At 47.4% G+C, this 25,221-nt stretch overlaps 1 protein-coding gene across 2 annotated transcripts in view; it reads right to left on the bottom strand.

Annotated features, from left to right (window-relative positions):
• Positions 1 to 3,525: 3,525 nt before the first annotated feature.
• LOC122364836 (tryptophan 2,3-dioxygenase-like) overlaps positions 3,526 to 25,221 on the bottom strand; it is a 34,249-nt gene continuing 12,553 nt past the window's right edge. The window contains exons 4-10 of one of the 2 annotated variants that reach the window (XM_043335599.1): positions 17,659 to 17,724; positions 16,812 to 16,949; positions 16,168 to 16,389; positions 14,380 to 14,549; positions 5,125 to 5,204; positions 4,711 to 4,817; positions 3,526 to 4,376 (exon numbers count right to left, since the gene is read on the bottom strand). In XM_043335599.1, the coding sequence (XP_043191534.1) occupies positions 4,143 to 4,376; positions 4,711 to 4,817; positions 5,125 to 5,204; positions 14,380 to 14,549; positions 16,168 to 16,389; positions 16,812 to 16,949; positions 17,659 to 17,724 (1,017 nt within the window). In that variant the 3' untranslated portion in view covers positions 3,526 to 4,142. The remainder of the gene's footprint in view (positions 4,377 to 4,710; positions 4,818 to 5,124; positions 5,205 to 14,379; positions 14,550 to 16,167; positions 16,390 to 16,811; positions 16,950 to 17,658; positions 17,725 to 25,221) is intronic. The other variant, XM_043335609.1, reaches the window with a different exon arrangement.

Below are 25,221 nucleotides of genomic sequence, written 5' to 3'. Positions count from 1 at the left end.
CCGGTGACCTCTGAGGTCAGGTCAAGTGCCCCAGGGTACGGTTCAGTTTTTGGTGAATAACTTCGCAAAAAACGGCCGCAGAGCCGCGATTTTGGCAGCATCGTGTTCGCCTCGCTCAGGCGCGTCTAATGATATACTTTTTGTTCGGGTCAGGTCAACTTAGGGTGTTGACCTCAGGTCAAGGTCAGGTCAGCACCCCCAGGTCACGAAGTTGGTCGAAAGAGGTCATGTCGCATATCATTCGATTCGGCAGGTCTTCCTGAGTCCATTGGTGGCTTTCTCGACTCGCTAGCTCAATTTGATCGGGAGTTATTGACGAAAAACTAATATGACCTTGATGACGTCATACATGACGTCACGGAAGGTCAACATTGCAAAAGTGACGCATCTAACCTTGCAAGGAGTGCATCAAATCACGATTCTGTGTGCTTGAGATAGTTGGAGATCGTTCCCGGCGCCAGAATAGCAGTTTTCATTTTTCCCCATTGACTTATAATGGTGAGGTCACGAAAATGACCTGACCTCATATGACCTTTAGGAAAAATCCGAGATATACAAGCTGTGAGACTCATAATGGATACTAGATCCTGCAAGTTTGATTGCCCTGTGACATCTCCTCTGGCAGTGAGGGCGTTGCGAAGTTGCGACATCTGAAGACCGTGCAGAGGTTCACTTATGACGTCATAGGTCAGTGACCTGACCTGACCCAAAAATGCGGTTGGTGTCAAAAGATGCGGCTTGGATCAAAGGTCAGGTATGCCAAATTTCAGCTCTCTATCGCCAGCGTGTTCGGAGCTATCGCGAAAAAACCCTATGGGGGGGGCGGTACCCGCCCCCCCCCCTCGGCCGGCGAGGGCTAAGTCAAAAAGCAAGTCCAGTCAACAGTATGTCATTTTACAGCTAATTGACTGTGAAATACGCTATTCACAGTTGCAAGTCTTTATCTTTCATAGATTCGCCAATGCCTGTTGGCTGAGTAATTCAGAAAATTATAGCTTTTCCCCGAAATTTGACTTTAGACCTGCCATAACTGGGTCAAATGTTGACCTAGGGTCAAGAAATATACCACCAATCGCGAGTGCTCGTTCAGAGCAATCGACTGGCCTTTGTTGCGAAGCGCTATAGGTATTAGGTACGGCGCTTATTTCAAAACGCCCGATGCCAGGCCGCGTTATGAAAAATGCCCTGTCAGGCGAGGGTTAATTCCAAGCCGATGGAATATAGATTATGCAATTTCCACCACGACGCCTTTTATTTTCAGCATTGTTTGCACATTTATACCTAACCCGATAACTGTCCTATAAAAATACAAGTTTTATGTTTAGGATCGGAATAATTTCTTATGAGAAAAATGAAACCTTTGCGAGGCGAGATCAACTGATAGCGGAAAATCTATCAAACATGTTCCGTAAAGTAATTGGATATATTTATCTAACATATTTTATTAAGCAAACAGTATGTGAATTTTATGGGATGGTTTGCTGCTTAGCAACTTTTGATCTATTTCTCAAGACGTCCCCAACTCATTGATCGCTGGACCGTCTACTACCCATTCGATACATCAATCCTATTGGTGGATCTTAGCTGACGTCACACAGCTGGCGAGCATTCATTGGTGTTTGATGACGTAGGAGTTTTCTAGAGTGTGGTGGATAAGGCTACTACATACCCGAAAGCATGACTCTCGCAACGTCCGGACGGTCCGGACTGTTACCGAACATTCGAGTTAGCCACCAGCCAGCCACATAAAAACGCGGCGTGAGAAGCATTGGTATCAGTTACCGACAAAGTTGGAGGTTGGAGCGATACTCTGATTCTGACGCTGAGGAACGATGCCCGTCACGTTTTTCGTCGAGCCGAGTCGGCTGCCGTCGTGGAGCCCCTGGAGCGAGTGGCTCGAGTCTGGAGCCCGCCGGGAGCCGCGCTGTCTCTGGCTGCGGCGGCCCGCTCTGAAGAGGGGTCCCGAGCTGCCGCTGCAGCTGCAGGGACCGGGCGGTAAGCGGGTGTGCTGCCGGCCCGCCGCAGAGTCGGACAGCTACCGGCAGGTGGTCGACGTGGCCGGCTACCGTCCGGACGAGGTGCGCGTCCGGCTGTCGGCCGACGGCCAGGTCACCGTGTCCGCCTGCCATCGCGAGCGCTCCGACACCGGCTTCAGCCACAGCAGGATGGTGCGCCGGCTGAGCTTGCCGCAGCACGTGCGGGCCGACCGGCTCAGCTCGCGCTGGACGCCGGCCGGCCAGCTGGTGCTGGAGGCGCCGGCCGCCGAGCCCAGCGAAAGGTGTTGCCGATGCCCCCGTGACCAGCGGAAGGTCATCGTGGTGCCCGTCACCTACGATGCTCCGGCCGTCAAAGAAGGACAGGACAAGACCGCTGAGGAGGGTGAGAAGACTGAGGAGAGCCATACTGAAAAGACCAGCACCGACCAGGAGGAGGCCCAAAAGGAGCAGGCGCAGGAAGAGGAAGCTGAACAGTCTGATGGACAGGACGTGGCTGTAGATGTTCAAGCAGCTGCTAAAGAGACCCCGGAAACGAGCTCAGGCGACGTGGAGGACCTCACGGAGAAGACTCAAGACAGTGCATCCGAGACCGCTGAGGCAGCCCCTGCTGAAGATGCCCCCGATGCTGCCGGCGAGCCGACCGGTGCTGCCGCCGCTGCTGCCGACGAGCCGGCCGAGGTCGTTGACCTGGAGGCCGAGGCGGCCGCCCGGCAGGAGGAGGAGACCGTGCCGGTGGCAGTGCGGTCCGGGTCGCCGGCCTCCGAATGCGGTCAGAGCAGCGTCCTGGCCTCGGTGGATGTGAGCAGCTTCCTTCCGGAGGAGGTGGAGGTGCGCGTCAGCGGCCGCCACCTGGTCATCGAGGCCGTGCACGAGGAGACGGCCGGGGACGGCGGCAGCTGCCAGCTGCGGCTGGCGCGCCGGCTGCCGCTGCCGACACACGTCGACCCGGACCTGGTCACGTGCCGGCTGACCCGGGCCGGCCACCTGCTGCTCGAGGTGCCCGTCACCCCGGCGCCCGGCGCGTGATGCGACTTACCTCATGCTCTGACTGACGCCTGACCTGTGATTCGCCTAACATGACCGGTTGAAGGTGCCGACCAGACCACGTCAAATTGCTAAGCGACCTGTCATCTGTGCTGTATCTATGCGGTGGTTATTCTCAGTATTTTAGGCACCGTGATGCTCATTTTCAGGGAGCGGTAATGTGGACCATTCTGTCGAACTGTCTAAAGAGCACATTATGTGATCCAAGAAGCGCGTCATGGTGAACTGTGAAGTGGCTGTTTGCTGTTGGTGCGTGCGTAATAAACGAATGCTGCGTGAGCGTGGTGGTTTCAAGACGTGATGCCTCCGAGGGGCTGGCACTTACACAAGCGACGGTTATTTACTACTATTCACTTGATCGCGTTTTTAGATTCACATCGATGGTATTTATCTCGATAGGTAGGTATTCCAGCGGAACAATAGCTTTGGGATATCCCAATACTGCTAGCCGCACACTTGCAGATGAGTAAACTGAAATAATATATTGGAATCAACTCATGTATTAAAATGTATCGGTACAAAATGTTAGGAAATGACTTTTGAACATGAATTGACATTTTCATTGTATTCAGTCCTAACGCCAAAAAGGGTGGAAATATAAACATCCAAACGTAGGCAATATCTGGGGAAATACAAACCAATACCACACCTAAATCTATCCCGTGGGAACAATAGCATGCACGCGCCTGCCACCACCGCAGACGTTACTAATGCAAAACGAACTTCAGCAGCGTATGATCGAGGCGAGATGAAAGCTGAACAGAAACAGCAACATATCGGTAGGGTACGAGAACATGCTAAGCGCACGGGGATACAAATGGCAAGGCACCCAACGACCCACTAGTCCAGTAATACTTCGACACGCCGCGAAATGCTGCTACCGACGACGGGTCTTTGTACGTCGCCCTTTGTCGGTATATGGCGCACTTATTGCTCGAGACTGCCGCGTGTCTTCTGATGTATCCAAAGGCCGGCTGCAGCGCCCCAGGGTCTCAGATGGAGCTCGCCACACTGGGACTAACTGCTGGGTCCAATAGCCTGTCCTAATCGGAGGTACCGCCCCGCCATCGCTCCTCTCGCTAGGACGCCTAGCCCCGCTCGTTAGGACGAGGCCGCAGCGCCCTCTACCTCTCCGGGCGCGGAGGCGGTCTCCTCGGCCAGCTCGCCGTCCTCCCCCTCTCCCTCGCTGTGACTCGAGTCGTACAGCAGCTCGTGGGCCTCGCCGGCACCCAGAGAGATGGAGTGAGACAGACGGAACTGCATGGCTCGGCTCAGCGGCGGCACGTACTGGCGCGGAATCAGGAACGTCGACAGGTTGAACAGGTCCAGGAACACCTGCCAACGGAACAGGACCGGTTAGAACAGTGGCAAAGGCAATGGTTACGAACAAAGAGCCAAGAAAACCCCAGTCTACAAAATGACAGGTACCGCAAGTTGTATCGTTACTGACGTGGCTGCAGTGACGAAAATCTACATCGTGGCTAGGGCAAAGGCACGGGCAGCCAAACTACGTGGGCAGCCAACGGCACCTCAATCAGCTATGGAGAGATACCACCCCAGCAGGTGCTGCCACAGCCGCGACGCCATCACGAACTATTAGTTCCACCATCTCCGCCAGGTGATAACTCAGGCTCTGTGGTTTATTTCCACGAACAGGGCTAAGCCTCACCTTGTACCGGTCGCTGACGGTGGCCCTCAGGTACTGGTAGCCCGTGGACCCGCCGGTACCCAGCTGCTGGGAGCCAATCATACGCTGCACAATCTGCACGTGGTTATCTGTGGACAGATACAAAGTGTGTGGTCGGTGAAAGGTGCGCTTGTATTTAGGCCAACTATGGCCAACATTGGAGGTTTCCCGATTGGCTAATCAAAAGTTTTACTTAAAATGAGAAAATCGTGCCGCTGTATTTTCATAAGACACATAAATCGCCTCTGAAAAGGCGATAACATTGCTAAGTGATACCATACAACCGATTAAAACTAAATAAAATAGTTATCGTCATCTTGCCGATCAGAGCACCTACTGAGTGAATTTAGTAAGAAAGGTAGGTATTGATTGGGTGGATGACCGTCCTGCACTCACTGCGCCACTTGATGAGCAGCTCGTCAATGTCCATCAGCAGGTTAATCAGCTGGTACGGCTGGTTGAAGCGCGGCTCCATCCTGTGGACAGCGGGAAACACTCAGAAACTAACTCACAGTGACTCAATGGGGGTAACCGACAATAATTGGACGATAATATGTATACTCAAATACAAAACCGTACCCGGCCTTATTTTGTATTAATTGGCAGTCCTCGAAGCTCAACAATCAGCATAGCAGCGAAAGTAAACGATATCGCTCAGTAAGTGCCACAACTGACATCGAAAATCAAATAACGTCCTGCAGCCAGTGAGCGTCGCAATGAACAGGACCAGTGGAAAGCTACAGTCGGCTGCCCTGACGTAAAATATCGGAGATAGGAGGGCATAACCTGTTTGTAACATTAACAAACGCGCCGTGCCTGGCGGGCCGGGCGGACGGCCGACGCCAGATGCCTTATTACTGGCCAGACCCGTGGCAGGCCACTGTGGCCGAGACCAAGACCTGAGATAGACCATCTATGACAGACCAATGGAACCGCCGAAAACTGCGGCTGACTAATGCTACAAACACCGTCGCCAATTTTATAATGTGAAACACAGGATTCGTCAGAATTTTTCACCGTCAAAGTTAAAAGTGATGAATGGTGATAAGTTCAAAGATAATGAGAAACATTTGTTTCCGATGTTGCCAAAAATGACCACAAACAGAAACAGCCGCTAACGAACAACTATGGCGAATATTCAGAGCGTGGCTATACAGCAAAAATTACACGGGAAGGAAGCAGAGGCAAAAGTAATGCGAGTAGGAGTCTGGAGTAGGTATGTTTGTACTTTTAGCTGCCGGCTTTTTGCGACTTGCGCCATCTGTTATGACGTGCATCTGTGACGGCACTCTGAGACGTCGTGTGTCGCTCATTCTGCGTCGCTGCGCGGGCAGGGCGGCCTCACCAGCCTCTGTTTACCACTATGTTGCCATTCGCGGGGGCTCGGCTGCCTCGCCTCCACGGCACGCGCTGCCATTGGTCCGTGTTCACCGCGCGAGCCCGTCGAACGACCAGCCGCCCCCGGCAGGAGCGCAGATGGACCGTCCTGGGCTGCTGCCGGACCCGGCCAGCCGCCGGCTCAGTTGCGCAATAAGCTGAACGATCGACAGCAGTCACGACACAATCTGAACATGATGGACAGCCGCCGCCGGTCTTTCGTGCTCGGGAGCCGGTCTTACTTCACGGTTATAAGGAGTGCATTAGGTGCATGCGTTGTTCCCACATTCACATATGTATATTGCTGCCCGTGAAAACCTGCTAGAATAAGCTGGATTCGACTATACGCACGCAGCGATGGAATATTTTGCGCAGTTTGGTGGGAACGGTGACGGTGTTATTAAGTAACTGTATCCTCGGGGAGGCCAGGATGTATTTTCTATTTCATCCGAACCGCTAAAACTGATGGTCACTTCATGTAACGGAAGTTAGCCCACATTCAGCCCACATTCGGCCCAGCCCAGATTGGGGCTGCCAAATCTAGGGAAAAATCTAGAAATCTAGGGAAAAATCTAAAAACCGTTTTACGCCTAAACGGCTGGACGAAACTGAAAAATAAGACCACCATTTGAAAGATCTCTTCACCCCGGACCCAATGATATGGTTAAATACCGGATCAATTTACCCAAAAGCATGATTTAACCAGGATGAAAATTTTCGGTCAATGGGGCGGCCCCTACGATTTTCTTCAAAATCGGCATGGTGATACTACAGGCCGAGATGACCAATCTGGCTGAAGAAACCCCTATGTGCATTGAAATCTATGGGGTAAAAACGCCCTTGGAAAGTTTTACCCACGCATTTCTGGCAAGACTATCGCACGCATCCCCCCAATATGGGTATCATATGAAAGCCCATGAAAACCCAAACAAAATGATGGGGTAAAATTTACTCATTACCCCATTCAGGGTAAATTTTACCCAAGATGAAAATTTTCGGTCAATGGGGCGGCCCCTACGATTTTCTTCAAAATCGGCATGGTGATACTACAGGCCGAGATGACCAATCTGGCTGAAGAAACCCCTATGGGCATTGAAATCTATGGGGTAAAAACGCCCTTGGAAAGTTTTACCCACGCATTTCTGGCAAGACTATCGCACGCATCCCCCCAATATGGGTATCATATGAAAGCCCATGAAAACCCAAACAAAATGGTGGGGTAAAATTTACCCATCACCCCATTCAGGGTAAAGTTTACCCAAGATGAAAATTTTCGGTCAATAGGGCGGCCCCTACGATTTTCTTCAAAATCGGCATGGTGATACTACAGGCCCAGATGACCAATCTGGCTGAAGAAACCCCTATGGGCATTGAAATCTATTGGGTAAAAACGCCCTTGGAAAGTTTTACCCACGCATTTCTGGCAAGACTATCGCACGCATCCCCCCAATATGGGTATCATATGAAAGCCCATGAAAAACCAAACAAAATTGTGGGGAAAAATTTACCCATTACCCCATCCAGGGTAAAGTTTACCCAAGATGAAAATTTTCGGTCAATGGGGCGGCCCCTACGATTTTCTTCAAAATCGGCATGGTGATACTACAGGCCCAGATGACCAATCTGGCTGAAGAAACCCCTATGGGCATTGAAATCTATGGGGTAAAAACGCCCTTGGAAAGTTTTACCCACGCATTTCTGGCAAGACTATCGCACGCATCCCCCCAATATGGGTATCATATGAAAGCCCATGAAAACCCAAACAAAATGGTGGGGTAAAATTTACCCATTACCCCATCCAGGGTAACGTTTACCCAAGATGAAAATTTTCGGTCAATGGGGCGGCCCCTACGATTTTCTTCAAAATCGGCATGGTGATACTACAGGCCCAGATGACCAATCTGGCTGAAGAAACCCCTATGGGCATTGAAATCTATTGGGTAAAATCGCCCTTGGAAAGTTTTACCCACGCATTTCTGGCAAGACTATCGCACGCATCCCCCCAATATGGGTATCATATGAAAGCCCATGAAAACCCAAACAAAATTGTGGGGTAAAATTTACCCATTACCCCATCCAGGGTAAAGTTTACCTAAGATGAAAATTTTCGGTCAATGGGGCGGCCCCTACGATTTTCTTCAAAATCGGCATGGTGATACTAGAGGCCCAGATGACCAATCTGGCTGAAGAAACCCATATGGGCATTGAAATCTATGGGGTAAAAACGCCCTTGGAAAGTTTTACCCACGCATTTCTGGCAAGACTATCGCACGCATCCCCCCAATATGGGTATCATATGAAAGCTCATGAAAACCCAAACAAAATGATGGGGTAAAATTTACCCATTACCCCATCCAGGGTAAAGTTTACCCAAGATGAAAATTTTCGGTCAATGGGGCGGCCCCTACGATTTTCTTCAAAATCGGCATGGTGATACTAGAGGCCCAGATGACCAATCTGGCTGAAGAAACCCCTATGGGCATTGAAATGGGCATTGCCCATTACCCATTCTTCAGCCAGATTGGTCATCTCGGCCTGTAGTATCACCATGCCGATTTTGAAGAAAATCGTAGGGGCCGCCCCATTCACCGAAAATTTTCATCTTGGGTAAACTTTACCCTGAATGGGGTAATGGGTAAATTTTACCCCACTATTTTGTTTGGGTTTTCATGGGCTTTCATATGATACCCATATTGGGGGGATGCGTGCGATAGTCTTGCCAGAAATGCGTGGGTAAAACTTTCCAAGGGCGTTTTTACCCCATAGATTTCAATGCCCATAGGGGTTTCTTCAGCCAGATTGGTCATCTGGGCCTCTAGTATCACCATGCCGATTTTGAAGAAAATCGTAGGGGCCGCCCCATTGACCGAAAATTTTCATCTTGGGTAAACTTTACCCTGAATGGGGTAATGGGTAAATTTTACCCCACCATTTTGTTTGGGTTTTCATGGGCTTTCATATGATACCCATATAGGGGGATGCGTGCGATAGTCTTGCCAGAAATGCGTGGGTAAAACTTTCCAAGGGCGTTTTTACCCCATAGATTTCAATGCCCATAGGGGTTTCTTCAGCCAGATTGGTCATCTGGGCCTGTAGTATCACCATACCGATTTTGAAGAAAATCGTAGGGGCCGCCCCATTGACCGAAAATTTTCATCTTGGGTAAACTTTACCATGGATGGGGTAATGGGTAAATTTTACCCCACAATTTTGTTTGGGTTTTCATGGGCTTTCATATGATACCCATATTGGGGGGATGCGTGCGATAGTCTTGCCAGAAATGCGTGGGTAAAACTTTCCAAGGGCGTTTTTACCCAATAGATTTCAATGCCCATAGGGGTTTCTTCAGCCAGATTGGTCATCTGGGCCTGTAGTATCACCATGCCGATTTTGAAGAAAATCGTAGGGGCCGCCCCATTGACCGAAAATTTTCATCTTGGGTAAACTTTACCCTGAATGGGGTGATGGGTACATTTTTACCCACCATTTTGTTTGGGTTTTCATGGGCTTTCATATGATACCCATATTGGGGGGATGCGTGCGATAGTCTTGCCAGAAATGCGTGGGTAAAACTTTCCAAGGGCGTTTTTACCCCATAGATTTCAATGCCCATAGGGGTTTCTTCAGCCAGATTGGTCATCTGGGCCTGTAGTATAACCATGCCGATTTTGAAGAAAATCGTAGGGGCCGCCCCATTGACCGAAAATTTTCATCTTGGGTAAACTTTACCCTGAATGGGGTAATGGGTAAATTTTACCCCACCATTTTGTTTGGGTTTTCATGGGCTTTCATATGATACCCATATTGGGGGAATGCGTGCGATAGTCTTGCCAGAAATGCGTGGGTAAAACTTTCCAAGGGCGTTTTTACCCCATAGATTTCAATGCCCATAGGGGTTTCTTCAGCCAGATTGGTCATCTGGGCCTGTAGTATCACCATGCCGATTTTGAAGAAAATCGTAGGGGCCGCTCCATTGACCGAAAATTTTCATCTTGGGTAAACTTTACCCTGAATGGGGTAATGGGTAAATTTTACCCCACCATTTTGTTTGGATTTTCATGGGCTTTCATATGATACCCATATTGGGGGATGCGTGCGATAGTCTTACCAGAAATGCGTGGGTAAAACTTTCCAAGGGCGTTTTTACCCCATAGATTTCAATGCCCATAGGGGTTTCTTCAGCCAGATTGGTCATCTGGGCCTGTAGTATCACCATGCCGATTTTGAAGAAAATCGTAGGGGCCGCCCTATTGACCGAAAATTTTCATCTTGAGTAAACTTTACCCTGAATGGGGTAATGGGTAAATTTAACCCCACCATTTTGTTTGGGTTTTCATGGGCTTTCATATGATACCCATATTTGGGGATGCGTGCGATAGTCTTGCCAGAAATGCGTGGGTAAATCTTTCCAAGGGTGTCTTTACCCCATAGATTTCAATGCCCATAGGGGTTTCTTCAGCCAGATTGGTCATCTGGTCCTGTAGTATCACCATGCCGATTTTGAAGAAAATCGTAGGGGCCGCCCCATTGACCGAAAATTTTCATCTTGGGTAAACTTTACCCTGGATGGGGTAATGGGTAAATTTTACCCCACCATTTTGTTTGGGTTTTCATGGGCTTTCATATGATACCCATATTGGGGGGATGCGTGCGATAGTCTTGACAGAAATGCGTGGGTAAAACTTTCCAAGGGCGTTTTTACCCCATAGAGTTCAATGCCCATAGGGGTTTCTTCAGCCAGATTGGTCATCTGGGCCTGTAGTATCACCATGCCGATTTTGAAGAAAATCGTAGGGGCCGCCCCATTGACCGAAAATTTTCATCTTGGGTAAACTTTACCCTGAATGGGGTAATGGGTAAATTTTACCCCACCATTTTGTTTGGATTTTCATGGGCTTTCATATGATACCCATATTGGGGGGATGCGTGCGACAGTCTTGCCAGAAATGCGTGGGTAAAACTTTCCAAGGGCGTTTTTACCCCATAGATTTCAATGCCCATAGGGGTTTCTTCAGCCAGATTGGTCATCTGGGCCTGTAGTATCACCACGCCGATTTTGAAGAAAATCGTAGGGGCGCCCCATTGACCGAAAATTTTCATCTTGAGTAAACTTTACCCTGAATGGGGTAATGGGTAAATTTAACCCCACCATTTTGTTTTGGTTTTCATGGGCTTTCATATGATACCCATATTTGGGGATGCGTGCGATAGTCTTGCCAGAAATGCGTGGGTAAAACTTTCCAAGGGCGTTTTTACCCCATAGATTTCAATGCCCATAGGGGTTTCTTCAGCTAGATTGGTCATCTTGTCCTGTAGTGTCACCATGCCGATTTTGAAGAAAATCGTAGGGGCCGCCCCATTGACCGAAAATTTTCATCTTAGGTACACTTTACCCTGGATGGGGTAATGGGTAAATTTTACCCCACCATTTTGTTTGGGTTTTCATGGGCTTTCATATGCTACCCATATTCGGGGGATGCGTGCGATACACTTGCCAGAAATGCGTGGGTAAATCTTTCCAAGGGCGTTTTTACCCCATAGATTTCAATGCCCATAGGGGTTTCTTCAGCCAGATTGATCATCTCGGCCTGTAGTATCACCATGCCGATTTTGAAGAAAATCGTAGGGGCCGCCCCATTGACCGAAAATTTTCATCTTGGGTAAACTTTACCCTGAATGGAGTAATGGGTAAATTTTACCCCACCATTTTGTTTGGGTTTTCATGGGCTTTCCTATGATATCCATATTGGGGGATGCGTGCGATAGTCTTGCCAGAAATGCGTGGGTAAAACTTTCCAAGGGCGTTTTTACCCCATAGATTTCAATGCCCATAGGGGTTTCTTCAGCCAGATTGGTCATCTGGGCCTGTAGTATCACCATGCCGATTTTGAAGAAAATCGTAGGGGCCGCCCCATTGACCGAAAATTTTCATCTTGGGTAAACTTTACCCTGGATGGGGTAATGGGTAAATTTTACCCCACCATTTTGTTTGGGTTTTCATGGGCTTTCATATGATACCCATATTGGGGGAATGCGTGCGATAGTCTTGCCAGAAATGCGTGGGTAAAACTTTCCAAGGGCGTTTTTACCCCATAGATTTCAATGCCCATAGGGGTTTCTTCAGCCAGATTGGTCATCTGGGCCTGTAGTATCACCATGCCGATTTTGAAGAAAATCGTAGGGGCCGCCCCATTGGCCGAAAATTTTCATCTTGGGTAAACTTTACCCTGAATGGGGTAATGGGTAAATTTTACCCCACCATTTTGTTTGGGTTTTCATGGGCTTTCATATGATACCCATATTGGGGGGATGCGTGCGATAGTCTTGCCAGAAATGCGTGGGTAAAACTTTCCAAGGGCGTTTTTACCCCATAGATTTCAATGCCCATAGGGGTTTCTTCAGCCAGATTGGTCATCTGGGCCTGTAGTATCACCATGCCGATTTTGAAGAAAATCGTAGGGGCCGCCCCATTGACCGAAAATTTTCATCTTGGGTAAACTTTACCCTGAATGGGGTAATGGGTTAATTTAACCCCACCATTTTGTTTGGGTTTTCATAGACTTTCATATGATACCCATATTGGGGGATGCGTGCGATAGTCTTGCCAGAAATGCGTGGGTAAATCTTTCCAAGGGCGTTTTTACCCCATAGATTTCAATGCCCATAGGGGTTTCTTCAGCCAGATTGGTCATCTGGGCCTGTAATATCACCATGCCGATTTTGAAGAAAATCGTAGGGGCCGCCCCATTGACCAAAAATTTTCATCTTGGGTAAACTTTACCCTGAATGGGGTAATGGGTAAATTTTACCCCACCATTTTGTTTGGGTTTTCATGGGCTTTCATATGATACCCATATTGGGGGGATGCGTGCGATAGTCTTGCCAGAAATGCGTGGGTAAAACTTTCCAAGGGCGTTTTTACCCCATAGATTTCAATGCCCATAGGGGTTTCTTCAGCCAGATTGATCATCTGGGCCTGTAGTATCAACATGCCGATTTTGAAGAAAATCGTAGGGGCCGCCCCATTGACCGAAAATTTTCATCTTGGGTAAACATTACCCTGGATGGGGTAATGGGTAGAATTTACCCCACCATTTTGTTTGGGTTTTCATGGGCTTTCATATGATACCCATATTGGGGGGATGCGTGCGATAGTCTTGCCAGAAATGCGTGGGTAAAACTTTCCAAGGGCGTTTTTACCCCATAGATTTCAATGCCCATAGGGGTTTCTTCAGCCAGATTGGTCATCTGGGCCTGAAGTATCACCATGCCGATTTTGAAGAAAATCGTAGGGGCCGCCCCATTGACCGAAAATTTTCATCTTGGGTAAACTTTACCCTGGATGGGGTAATGGGTAAATTTTACCCCAGCATTTTGTTTGGGTTTTCATGGGCTTTCATATGATACCGATATTGGGGGGATGCGTGCGATACACTTGCCAGAAATGCATGGGTAAATCTTTCCAAGGGCGTTTTTACCCCATAGATTTCAATGCCCATAGGGGTTTCTTCAGCCAGATTGATCATTTCGGCCTGTAGTATCACCATGCCGATTTTTAAGAAAATCGTAGGGGCCGCCCCATTGACCGAAAATTTTCATCCTGGTTAAATCATGCTTTTGGTTAAATTGATCCGGTATTTAACCATATCATTGGGTCCGGGGTGAAGAGATCTTTCAAATGGTGGTCTTATTTTACAGTTTCGTCCAGCCGTTTAGGCGTAAAACGGTTTTTAGATTTTTCCCTAGATTTCTAGATTTTTCCCTAGATTTGGCAGCCCCAATCTGGGCTGGGCCGAATGTGGGCTGAATGTGGGCTAACTTCCGTTACATGGTCACTTCAAGAAGACAGCAATGAGAAAACGAATTGCGGCCGTTGGAGTGCATAGCTGGAACACTATTTTGCATATCGGAAGCGGAAAGAATATGCCTAATAATAGGCAATCCCCGATCAAACACGTTCCAAGCTTCTTTAAAATTCATCACGACGCAACTTTGGTGAAGCAATGCGAAGTGGAAGATTTATGACCTAGCTTATAGCAGGTTTAGATGGGCTCAGATACCAAGAAAATATTCGGGAATATGATCTAAATATTGAATAGAGCGCTATGATAGATTGCCAGGCAGTGGTTGCAAGAGAATGCATTATTTCTTAAAATAGCGCAGACTTACGGTATCTAAAGCAGAGATTAATTCTGCCTTACTAAGGTCAGTTGTCGTTCTCAGATATGTTACCCCTCTCCGCCGGGTAGCGTTGCCATAAACTCAGATACTAACCGGTAGAAGGAGACCATGAGCGCGCCCTGGAAGGCACGGTGCGACCAGCGACGCTCACCACGGGCCCGCAGTGCCTCGTGCACCTTCACGTCAAAGATGGAGTCGAACAGTGCTGAGCGTCGGCTGACCATTTCGACCTCCTCCTTCTGCTGCACCGGGTCGGTCATCTCCTGGTGGAACGAGAGGGAAAACAGTGATAATTAGGGCACTGCTGCGGCACCGGGTCGGTCATTTACTATTGGAACGAGGAAAAATGTAGTACGAGCTTTTCTGCTGCGGCGGATCAGTCATTTTCTGGTGGAACGAGGGAGGGCACAGGCAGCAGTGATTCGGGAACAGTTATTAGACCACTTCTGTGCTGCACCGGATAAGTCGTTTACTGACGACGCCGAAATGGAACAGTGCGTGGTTAAAACGGTTACAGAAACGCTGACTGATGCTCAGCGCCCATTACCCTATTTCACCATTATATCCAGTCGCAAGCATTCAAAAACAACTATGCACCACTGAAACCCAGTTTTCAAACAGTTAGGGGAAGGAGGGTGAATTGCGCCACCTTAAGGAAAAACGCTAATTGTAAGAAAACCGCTGGAGATATAAGCATGCATTGGTGACCATTTCAAGGAGGAACTCATTGGCTACAATTTAAGAGCCTCCCGATCAATTAAGAATGTTTCGTTTGCTTCTGACAGCTGCTTTTTCAGAAACATGTAAAAGGGCGCATTTGCCAACAACTGCTGTAAATTGCGCCAGGGGGATGGCGCAATTAGAACCCAATTGCGCCCTATACTTTAACATGGCTAAGCGAATGAGACGGAATGCATACACCCCGGCAGTCTAATGTCATTGCGGCTTACTTTAACATTCATAATATTATTCACGCTGGTTAAATAATAAATGTAGGTGTAAATCGCGATGTTTTTTTGCCCAGGTAGATAACTTTGTATATGTTCGTACGCTTGTAAAAGTGCAACGAAAACGTTTACTGCAACCGACTAGATATATGTGAACGTATGCGCCTATACGGTTATATTTCCAATCGTTTCTCTCAAAATTAATAATTTTTATTGTTTCGACAGTTTTATGGCATCAGTTTTTACTTTTTTATCATAGCTGTCACCTCTCACGCCTGAGTCCATGTTGAAAATGTCGTATTTTGTCAATTACACAAGTTCGTAGCCTAAATGGCAGCTGCATTATAAGTTTGACGAGAGAAATAATTTGCGGACTGACGACAGCGGGTTGCTCCCCTGCCTGACATTAAACTCCTTCTTTATTGCAATCAGTTAATGATGCATTCATGCTGTCGTGATATACCATAGCTACACCATTATTCTATTTGCGCCCCCCTGGCGCAATTGCCATGGGCGCAATTAAAATTGAGGTACTTTTTAATAAAAGCGTGGAAGTTATCATAAAGATGTTGAAGGAAATTAACTGTTTTAGTGAAATATAATGAAAAAAGGGTTTTTCTTTCTAAATATCACTCTGAAAATCACACAAATATCACACATTTTTATAGCCAACGGTTCAAAACACTGCAAAAAAAAGCTAAGAAAACGCCGTAACATCTTTGATGGCGTAATGAGCCTTGCTGATTGGCTTCATCGGGGAGCTTGGGCCATAAAAGGAACTATCCAGTGGGGAAAATAATGTTTTCGAACACAAAATTCAAAACATACCAATGAATCCGTGGGAATGTTGGTGGGCGCAATTGGTTAGGAGGGCGCAATACACCCACTTTCCCCTACACAGCTGCAACACACTCATCACTCAACCTATCCTCACCTCCGCAGCTTTGCGTTCATCACTGAGCATCGTTTTGACGGCTCCCTGGAAGCGTTCCCAGAAGTTGAAGCCCCTGGAGCCGATGCCGGGGGTGCGCTCCAGCCAGCGCTCGACCAGCTGCGCCAGCGAGGGCTGTTCCTCAGAGTCGCGGATCTGCGCTAGCAGCTCCGGGTGGTCGCCATAGGGAGCCGCGTAGTCCGACTTGGTCTTGACGCGGCACTCCTGCGCGACACAGAGAAGAGTACGAGTTGAGTAGGTGGGTAAAGGTGTACGTGCGTGCAGAGGCAGACATCTGGCTTACAGTGGGAACTGTTCAGTTCAGTGAAGGATGGGTGTCACCAGGAGAAATGGAACCCGTAATGGAGAGTCTTAACATGCCGACCTTGAGACTGTAAGAGTTGATATTACGCAGTTCTTTTTTTGTGATAGAATAAAGCGAATACAAATAACTAGCAAGCCTACAACAGTGCGATCATGCCATGCCTGATGAAAATAACCTTGTACCATATACCTTATACCTTACCTATACCAAAGAATAATGTCTGACAACATACGGTCAAGACAAGTGGTACCTAACACAATCTTTTAGTCATCTGACTTTGCCGTCTATGTTTAGCCAATAAGCCATCAACTATTCGTCTCACCTTCTTCAGGCCCAGCTTGTTCTCCAGCAGCCTGAACTGCAGGCTCTGGAAGCCGGAGGCGGTGCTGAGGTGGTCACGGAAGTCGAGGAAGTCGAGCGGTGTCATCGTCTCCAGAATTTCTATCTGGCCCACCAGCAACTGCACGACGAGTAGAGGGTGTGCCCGCTCAACAAGGCTAACTAGATTTCATTTGAATAAAGTCCATGTTATGCGACATAGATAGCCGTAGCACAAAGTTGTGTGCGTTTTGCGTGATGAATTCTTTGTATACCGTTCAAGCAGCTATCCTTTTTTTGGCGAGATCAGCTCATGACGTTTGACTACTCAGATTATCGTGGTAATTGCATCATATCGTTTATCAGGGATTTGCGCTCAGTTATATTTAAAAAAGTTGGGAAATTACACGCATTCGTGTTATTCTCTTCGTCACATATGGGATGCCAGAGCATTTCACTTTGCTAAGCTTAACATCTCCATTGTTATGAAATTGAGCACGAAGGTCACAAGAACAAATGAAAAAAGGAAAACATCGTGTTTGATGACCCTAATTGTCAGTCACGTATATTTAGGCCGTCGATTGTATACCTAATGCCAGCCTAAGCTCATCTCATACCTGGAATTTGGACAGGTATCTGGTCAAGATACTGGGCAGCATGATGGCAAACCACAATAACCATCGTCATGTTTGTATCTCGGTAATCTTAATATGTACTTACAATTTAACACAATTATGCATATATGACATACCAACGCTGCATGACGCACAAGTGGAGCACGTAAGATTATCTACTTACCGGGTGTGATGCCCTACCGGCTTCAGGGAACACCGAGTAACACGCAGTCTTACCCGCAATATTAGGACGACGCGGTTCACTTGTTTGATTATGTCCAGCATTCGGCGCTCATTGAGCTTCTGAAAAAGCATATTAAAAATGTCAGCTATACACATTAGCCTTCATTGAAGAAGCTAAAAAAGGAATTATAATCAATTCTGTAACAGCAGCAAAATCCCGTACCGTGCTGGGACAGGCAAGTAATGACTTGTTTTTTCCCTTATTTTTTTTTCACGAATGCTTGCGTGAATTAAAATAGAAATGTAAACTGAGAAGCCAGCACTAATGATGAGCCTTCAGATGAACCCTGTAATGGCTCTCATTAGAAGTCAACCACATATTTTCGGTAGGAAAACATTAAACAGTCCATGTCGCCAAGCTGTTGAAAGTATTAGTGGTAATGCTACATAACCTTGAAATACAAAAATTTGATTAGTTAGACCTTTTGAAGTGTAAAACGTAGTTTTTCATCTTCTAATTCGGATAGCGTATCACCTGTATCAGCAAAAAAGGCAATGTAGACAATGAACCTCGCGAAGTAGTTCACTCGAGCATAATATGAACGTCAGCTTCGTCTAATTCGCTAGTAGTTAGTCTTACGCATTATATTAAACGTCAGGCTTCTCATAAATTGCCTTCCGCAATATATCGCCTATAGGTCAAGTTTTTAATGGAGCGGTAGAATTAGCCCAACCTGCACGTTTATGGTTAGCGCCTGCCACCAGCACGGCACGGATTTAATTAAAGCGTCTTTATTCCTAACGTTGAGCGCACATTTCTCTAACGATGATGGTTAACTCTATCATTTAACTATATAAAGCAAATGGTATGTCAAAAGCTAAGCTAAAGAATATGTACTTTTAACAGGATAAAAAAAACATCTTCCTGCATGCTTGACGAAAAAGATGCAAAAATAGGTAGTACGATTCGAAAGTACGGCTTACGATAAATATAGCAAAATCATAAGCAGATAAATTAAGCAATAACCAGTATAGCGCCTTTTGGGGCGACTAACGGAGCGAGCGAGGGGGTGAGTCTTGCACGTGCGAAATTTCGAGGGGGTACCTCCAACTGACTTGTGCACGGCACCCTACTGACCGGTTTCTAGCAATGTGCCAAATTTGAGCACAATCGGCCCAGCCGTTCTCGAGATCTGGGAGCGGCACCCTGCACGTGCGCACGTGCAAAATGGGTCCCAACTGACTTGTGCACGGCACCCTACTAACTGGTCCCTAACTGTGTACCAAATTTGAGCGCCATCGGTCCAGCCGTTCTCGAGATCTGGAAACGACCCCTGCACGTGCGCACGTGCAGCAGCACCCCAACTCTGGCACATGGATATGCAGTGCCTAGTGGGTGCCTACCTACATGCCAACTTTCAGCGCAATCGGCCAAGTAGTTACCGAGATATTGCAACAATTACAAAAGTGACACCTCTTCGTTTTGCACGTGGCACGTGCATAAGGGGTCACCCACATGCATCGGGAATAGTCCAATACTTGGTAGAAGGAATGAAGCTACCCTACAAAAATTACCGCATGTAAATCGGTCAAGTGGTTGCTGAGATATAAGCCTCGTAAAAGCGTCCGCACGGCCGGCCGGCGCTCATACTCAGAAATTTCCGTTATTCTACCAGTATAGCGCCTTTTGGGGCGACCAACGGAGCGAGCGAGGGGGTGAGTCTTGCACGTGCGAAATTTCGAGGGGGTACCTCCAACTGACTTGTGCACGGCACTCTACTGACCGGTTTCTAGCGATGTGCCAAATTTGAGCAAAATCGGCCCAGCCGTTCTCGAGATCTGGAAGCGGCACCCTGCACGTGCGCACGTGCAAAATGGGTCCCAACTGACTTGTGCACGGCACCCTACTAACTGGTCCCTAATCGTGTACCAAATTTGAGCGCCATCGGTCCAGCCGTTCTCGAGATCTGGAAACGACCCCTGCACGTGCGCACGTGCAGCAGCACCCCAACTCTGGCACATGGATATGCAGTGCCTAGTGGGTGCCTATCTACATGCCAACTTTCAGCGCAATCGGCCAAGTAGTTACCGAGATATTGCAACAATTACAAAACTGACACCTCCTCGTTTTGCACGTGGCACGCACTGGCGGATCCTGGGGGGGGTCCACGGGGTCATGACCCCCCCCAAAAGGTCTGAGAGGGTCATTTGACCCCCCCCAAAAGCCGAAGACCTAAATGCGCTATAGACGCCGTCTTGCATGCTCAAAATCACCTGTCAAACACTTCTGAGCTAATACCTTTGTTTTTCTGGATCGTGTTGCGTGAAAAGGCGTATTGAAGACCAGAATCTTACTCGTTTTTGTCTCAACCGTGCGAGCACCAGGGGATGATCCAGGAAAACTCCAAGGGGATGGTCATGAATTTAATTCGTGGTGCCCCTACCTATACGCAAAATTAAAAACTCAACGGATTTCGGTCACTTAATTTTGGTGATGTCCTATTTTCATTTTTTATTTTGTTTGTTTTATTTTTAGTGCCCCTGGGCCCTGGCAGGTCAAAATCACGTCTGAGGCGAAAGAAATTCACGGGAATCCCAAAAATCACGTCAGGACATTCAGGGCCCTCTGACCAGCCTGACAGCTAGGGCCCTTCTTACTTCCTGGGGCCTCCAGTGAATAACCGCTAGTGTCTGTGTCTGACCGCTAGGGCCCCTCTGACTCCTCAGTAGGTAGGAGGCCCTCTGTAGAGGAGGTCCTCTGTAGAAAGGAGGCCCTCAGTAGAGAGGAGGCCCCCTGTAGAGAGGAGACCCCTTTAAAGAGGAGGCCCTCTGTAGAGAGGAGACCTGCTGTAGAGAGAAGGCTCTATGTAGAGAGGAGGCCCTGTGTAGAGAGGAGGCCCTCTGTGGAAAGGAGACCGCCTGAATGCAGAAGGCCCTCTGAAGAGTGGAGACCCGCTGTAGAGAAGAGGCCCTCTGAAGAAAGGAGGCCCTCTGTAGAGAAGAGGCCCTCTGAAGAGAGGAGGCCCTTTGCAGAGATGAGGTCCTCTGGCTCTTTGAAGAGAGGAGGCCCTCTGTAAAGGAGGCCCTCTTAAAGGGAGAGACCCTCAGTAGAGAGGAAGCCCTCTGTAGAGAGGAGGCCCTGTAGCTTCTGTAGTTAAGAGGCCCTGTGAAAAGAGGAGGCCCGCAGTAGAGATCGGTGGTCCTCTGTAGAGAGGAGGCCCCCTCTGTGTTTTGACAAATGTTTTTGCAAATTTTTCGCGGCGCTTCGCGCCGCCGATTTATGTACATACGTACAGGTCAATACGAAATCTTGACTGTAATTACATAAACCAACCGTGTCAAATTGAATCAGAATTCATATGTGTGCTGTAAAGGAACTCCGGCTTGTACTGCAATGCTAAAAGGGTGGTAAAATTTGTGTTTTGGAGCTGTGTTTCGACACATTCTTTTGCAAATTTTCTCGGCGCTTCGCGCCGCCGATTTATACACCAATCAATAAGAGAGAAATAACAGTGACTGTAATAACACCAACCGTGTCAAATTGAATCGGAATTCATATCTGTACTGTGAAGGAACTCCGGCTTGTACTAGCATGCTAAAAAGGTTGTAATATTTGTGTTTTAGAGCTGTGTTTTGACAACTTTTTTTTGCAAATTTTTGCGGCGCTTCGCGCCGCCGATTCATACACAGGTCAATAAGAGAGATCGTGACTGTATGCTACTATTTACTAATGCATTAGGCTAAAAGTGAGGTAACTATATCTACTTCTGGGTTTTTAAGTCGGTCGACCCGCCTCCCCCCCCCCCCCCAGTAAAAAATCCGTGGCGACGCTCCTATATAGGTGGGTTTCACTAACTAAAACTACTGAGCCGAGTGACTTACGATAAAACTTCATCTTATAAACGACGAAGATCAAATGTCATTTTTTGATCTCGACATACTCGCTCCCTACCCCCCCCCCCCCCGGTCGTCAGAATTCATTCACCAGACCTGGTATGTCGGCCGACTGGTGACCCCCCCCAAAACGACCCCCTAGATCCGCCCTTGGTGGCACGTGCATAAGGGGTCACCCACATGCATCGGGAATAGTCCAATACTTGGTAGAAGGAATGAAGCTACCCTACAAAATTTACCGCATGTAAATCGGTCAAGTGGTTGCTGAGATATAAGCCTCGCAAAAGCGTCCGCACGGCCGGCCGGCCGGCCGGCCGGCCGCTCATACTCAGAAATTTCCGTTAATCTAAGGAAAGACTACGCTCGCTTCGCTCGCTCCGTAACTAGTAGTACGTAAGACTCTACTACAGCATTTTAGGCGCAATTTCAAAAAGTCAAAGACCAAATTCAAAACGTTCACGTGCATTTTGAACGAAAACTTTTTGAATTTGGCCTTTAACTTTTTGAAATTGCGCCTAAAAAGGTAGTAGTACGTAAGACTCCGCTCGCTTCGCTCGCTCCGTAATCAAATCACACATAGCACGTTTACAAAATGAGCAGCAAGCATGCTGGTCCATCAACACTTCACACCTGCCACCATGTAAAGCTCAGAAGCGACAGAAACGATGGACAGAACCACCAGACAACAGACGAAAAACGTGAGAAATTAAACACAGCAACGTCAGCAAACGCGTTTCATGCACAGTGAAAAGAGTGAACAATAATTGTTAACTTGAAGACTATGTTCGCTCACATTTTACAGCATCCGATAAGCAGAAAAAGATACAATTCTGCAATCGGCATACAGGCCACTCCACTCTCTCTGCCACCTTGAAGTATGTAGGTGCCGCAGCCCGAGGGCCGAAGAAACCAAGGAACACCATCCGGCACTGCAAGCACTAGGTATAGGAGCTAAGACAGCGTCTATTATAATCGTTTATGCATTGAAGTCAAGCTCATGCGTGGTGAAGATGCTGACTGAAACATAGATTGGAAAATATACAATGTATATGAATTGTACATTGAAGCTATTACTGATTGCAATATAGAAGTGTTGGGAAACAGATAAGGCTGATCGTATCATTTCATCGTTGCATGACTTGTTCAGTATTGTAAGGCGGTCTTGTAATCATCGACAAATCAGAATACTGTGATAAGATGCGCGAAATGCTCGGCGATGAAGACACATACAAAAAGACTTCTAAAGGTTTTATAAAGAAAGAGAGTCAAACTTTCAACAAAAACGCTAGACGCATTTTGAAGAAATCGGAAAGGGGTCGCCGGATGCTGCATCTTGTGGAGGAGGCCCCCAAACCTCCCAAAATGCGCGGGCTTCCTAAAGTTCACAAGGCAGGTCGACCCATGCGACCTATTACGTCCGGCGTGGGAAGTGCGCCGCACCGCATAGCAAAAATCCTGGCCAAGCCTCTTACTCGTGCGCTAGGCTCGGTTAGTGGATGCCACGTCAAAAATACATCAGAAATGATGGAACGGTTAAAAGGGAAGGACTTCGCGAACAAACGGCTGGCAAGTCTGGACGTCAAATCTCTTTTCACCAATGTACCGGTAGAAGGGGCATTAGACGTAATCAAAGAGGTGGTGGACACAATGGATGAAGGAGAGTTGCCAATTCCAAAACAAGACTACGTTGAAGCAGTGTCACTCTGCATGCATTTCAACAGCTTTAAATTTGAAGATGATGAATACCTTCAACACTCTGGCCTGGCGATGGGGTCACCCCTCAGTCCCGTCGCTGCGTGTTTATATCTCGAAATGCTCGAAGAACGACACTTCTTAAATATCATGGGCCAAGGAACCGTATGGTTACGTTATGTCGATGACGTGATCATAGTGTACCCAGAAGAGATGAAACTTGAAGAAAAAGTGCAAAGTCTCAACCAGGTAGACGCTCAAATTCAATTTACGGTGGAAAATGAAATGAACGGTGAACTTCCTTTTCTGGACACATTCATAATCAGAGAGGGTCGAAACTTGAAATACAAGGTATACCGGAAGCCATCGTGCAAAGAGGACTACATACACTATTTTTCTGGACACAACGAGAGGTACAAGAGGGGCATTGTAATAGGATTTTTCCTGCGCGCTTACCGAGTGTGCAGCCCGGAATATCTCGAGGACGAGCTGGAGCACATTTTTGAAAGATTTCAGCAACTCAAATATCCAAGAGGGTTTCTCATTTCTCGGAAGAAAAAGGCCCAGAAGATTCGTGAACGAAACACTAATGAAAGAGAAAACGCAAGAATAGAAAAATCGAGTAGATTGCTCTGCATTCCCAATTTTGAAAAGGTGGATACGGTAGCACGACAGCTTGAACAGGCCGGATTCAAGACGGTGATAAGTGCGGGACACAAAAGTGGCGATATTTTAAAAGGTGCACGCGACGAAGATAAGGATCACGAAAGTAGCATAGTCTATCAGATACCGTGCGCTGTTTGCGAAAAACAATATGTAGGCGAGACAGGTAGGGGCCTAGGTACCCGTGTCGGGGAGCACAGAAGAGACGTGAGGGGGCACGTGTTAAGTAATGCGATAGTGGTTCATGTGGATGAGGCCGGGCACTTACCAAGGTGGGAAGGGGCTGAAATTTTAGAGAAAGGTATGAACAAAAATATCAGGAGGGCACTAGAGGCTGCACACATCAAGACCAAGAACACACTTAACACAAGAGGGGGATTTTATTCGATGGCAGCAGCGACAGCCAGATTATCCTTGCTGAAACGGAGCACGCTTGTGAGGAACGAACGTGATCGAATGTAAAAACACCGAAATGTCATTACCATGTGTAATTTCTTAATGCTGATGTTATTTTTAAAATGTGATTTGTGACTTCAGGAAACATTTTATATCAATTACTGACGATGACACAGTGTTGTCGAAACGTCTGAAATACAAAAAGATTTAGATTTTAATTATAATTTTCGTTCGCAACTCTTGGCCATCAGACTTTAGTTGCATGACTTATGACATTCGGTATGTGACGCTACGAAAAAGGCACCGAGCCGGATAAACGAGCTATACCTACAGCTATGCGTTTGTTGGTATTCAATTGGCTGTGTACGATACGTGTTTAAAGGTCCATTCTATTCATATAATTTTATGGACTATTCAGTGAGCGATGTGGACCACAAGCTGAATGAAGGCCGGTCCGAGGTCAGGTGAAAATTGGACCAATACCTAAGTACATATCATTAAAAGTCAAATTCTAATGCCGACTTGTGAGAAAAAAATGCGCATCTTTTATAGTTTTTCATGGTAAATTCAATAGTGTTGTTTTGATATCTGTATGTGGTAAACAGTTAAAAAAGTGGCATTAATTAAACGTCATTAACTTGAAAACTTTGGAATGAATTTGCCTGAAAAAATGTTGTGGGTATGAGCTTAGAGCATAATTACGAGCGAGCGAGCGCAGCGAGCGAAGCGAAGTCTTTTCAATATAACGGAAAAATCTCAGTATGAGCGGCCCGGCCCGGCCCGGCCTGTAACGCTTTTGAGAGGCTTATATCTCAGCAACCGCTGGACCGATTGGCCTGCGGTCTTTTTTGTTGGGTAGCCCCATCCCTTCTACCCCGTAATTGACTACTTTTGATACATCTCAGTGACCGTCGTGGCACGTGCCACGTGAAAAGTCAAGGGTGTTCAAGCTGTTTTGCAAAAGTAGTGATT

The sequence above is a fragment of the Amphibalanus amphitrite genome, unplaced genomic scaffold (assembly GCF_019059575.1).
Source record: "Amphibalanus amphitrite isolate SeventyFive unplaced genomic scaffold, NRLGWU_Aamphi_draft 000027F_arrow, whole genome shotgun sequence".
NCBI lineage: Eukaryota > Metazoa > Arthropoda > Thecostraca > Balanomorpha > Balanidae > Amphibalanus > Amphibalanus amphitrite.
The sequence above is the reverse complement of the archived record's forward strand: the minus strand, read 5'-3'. Positions and strand labels throughout refer to the sequence as shown.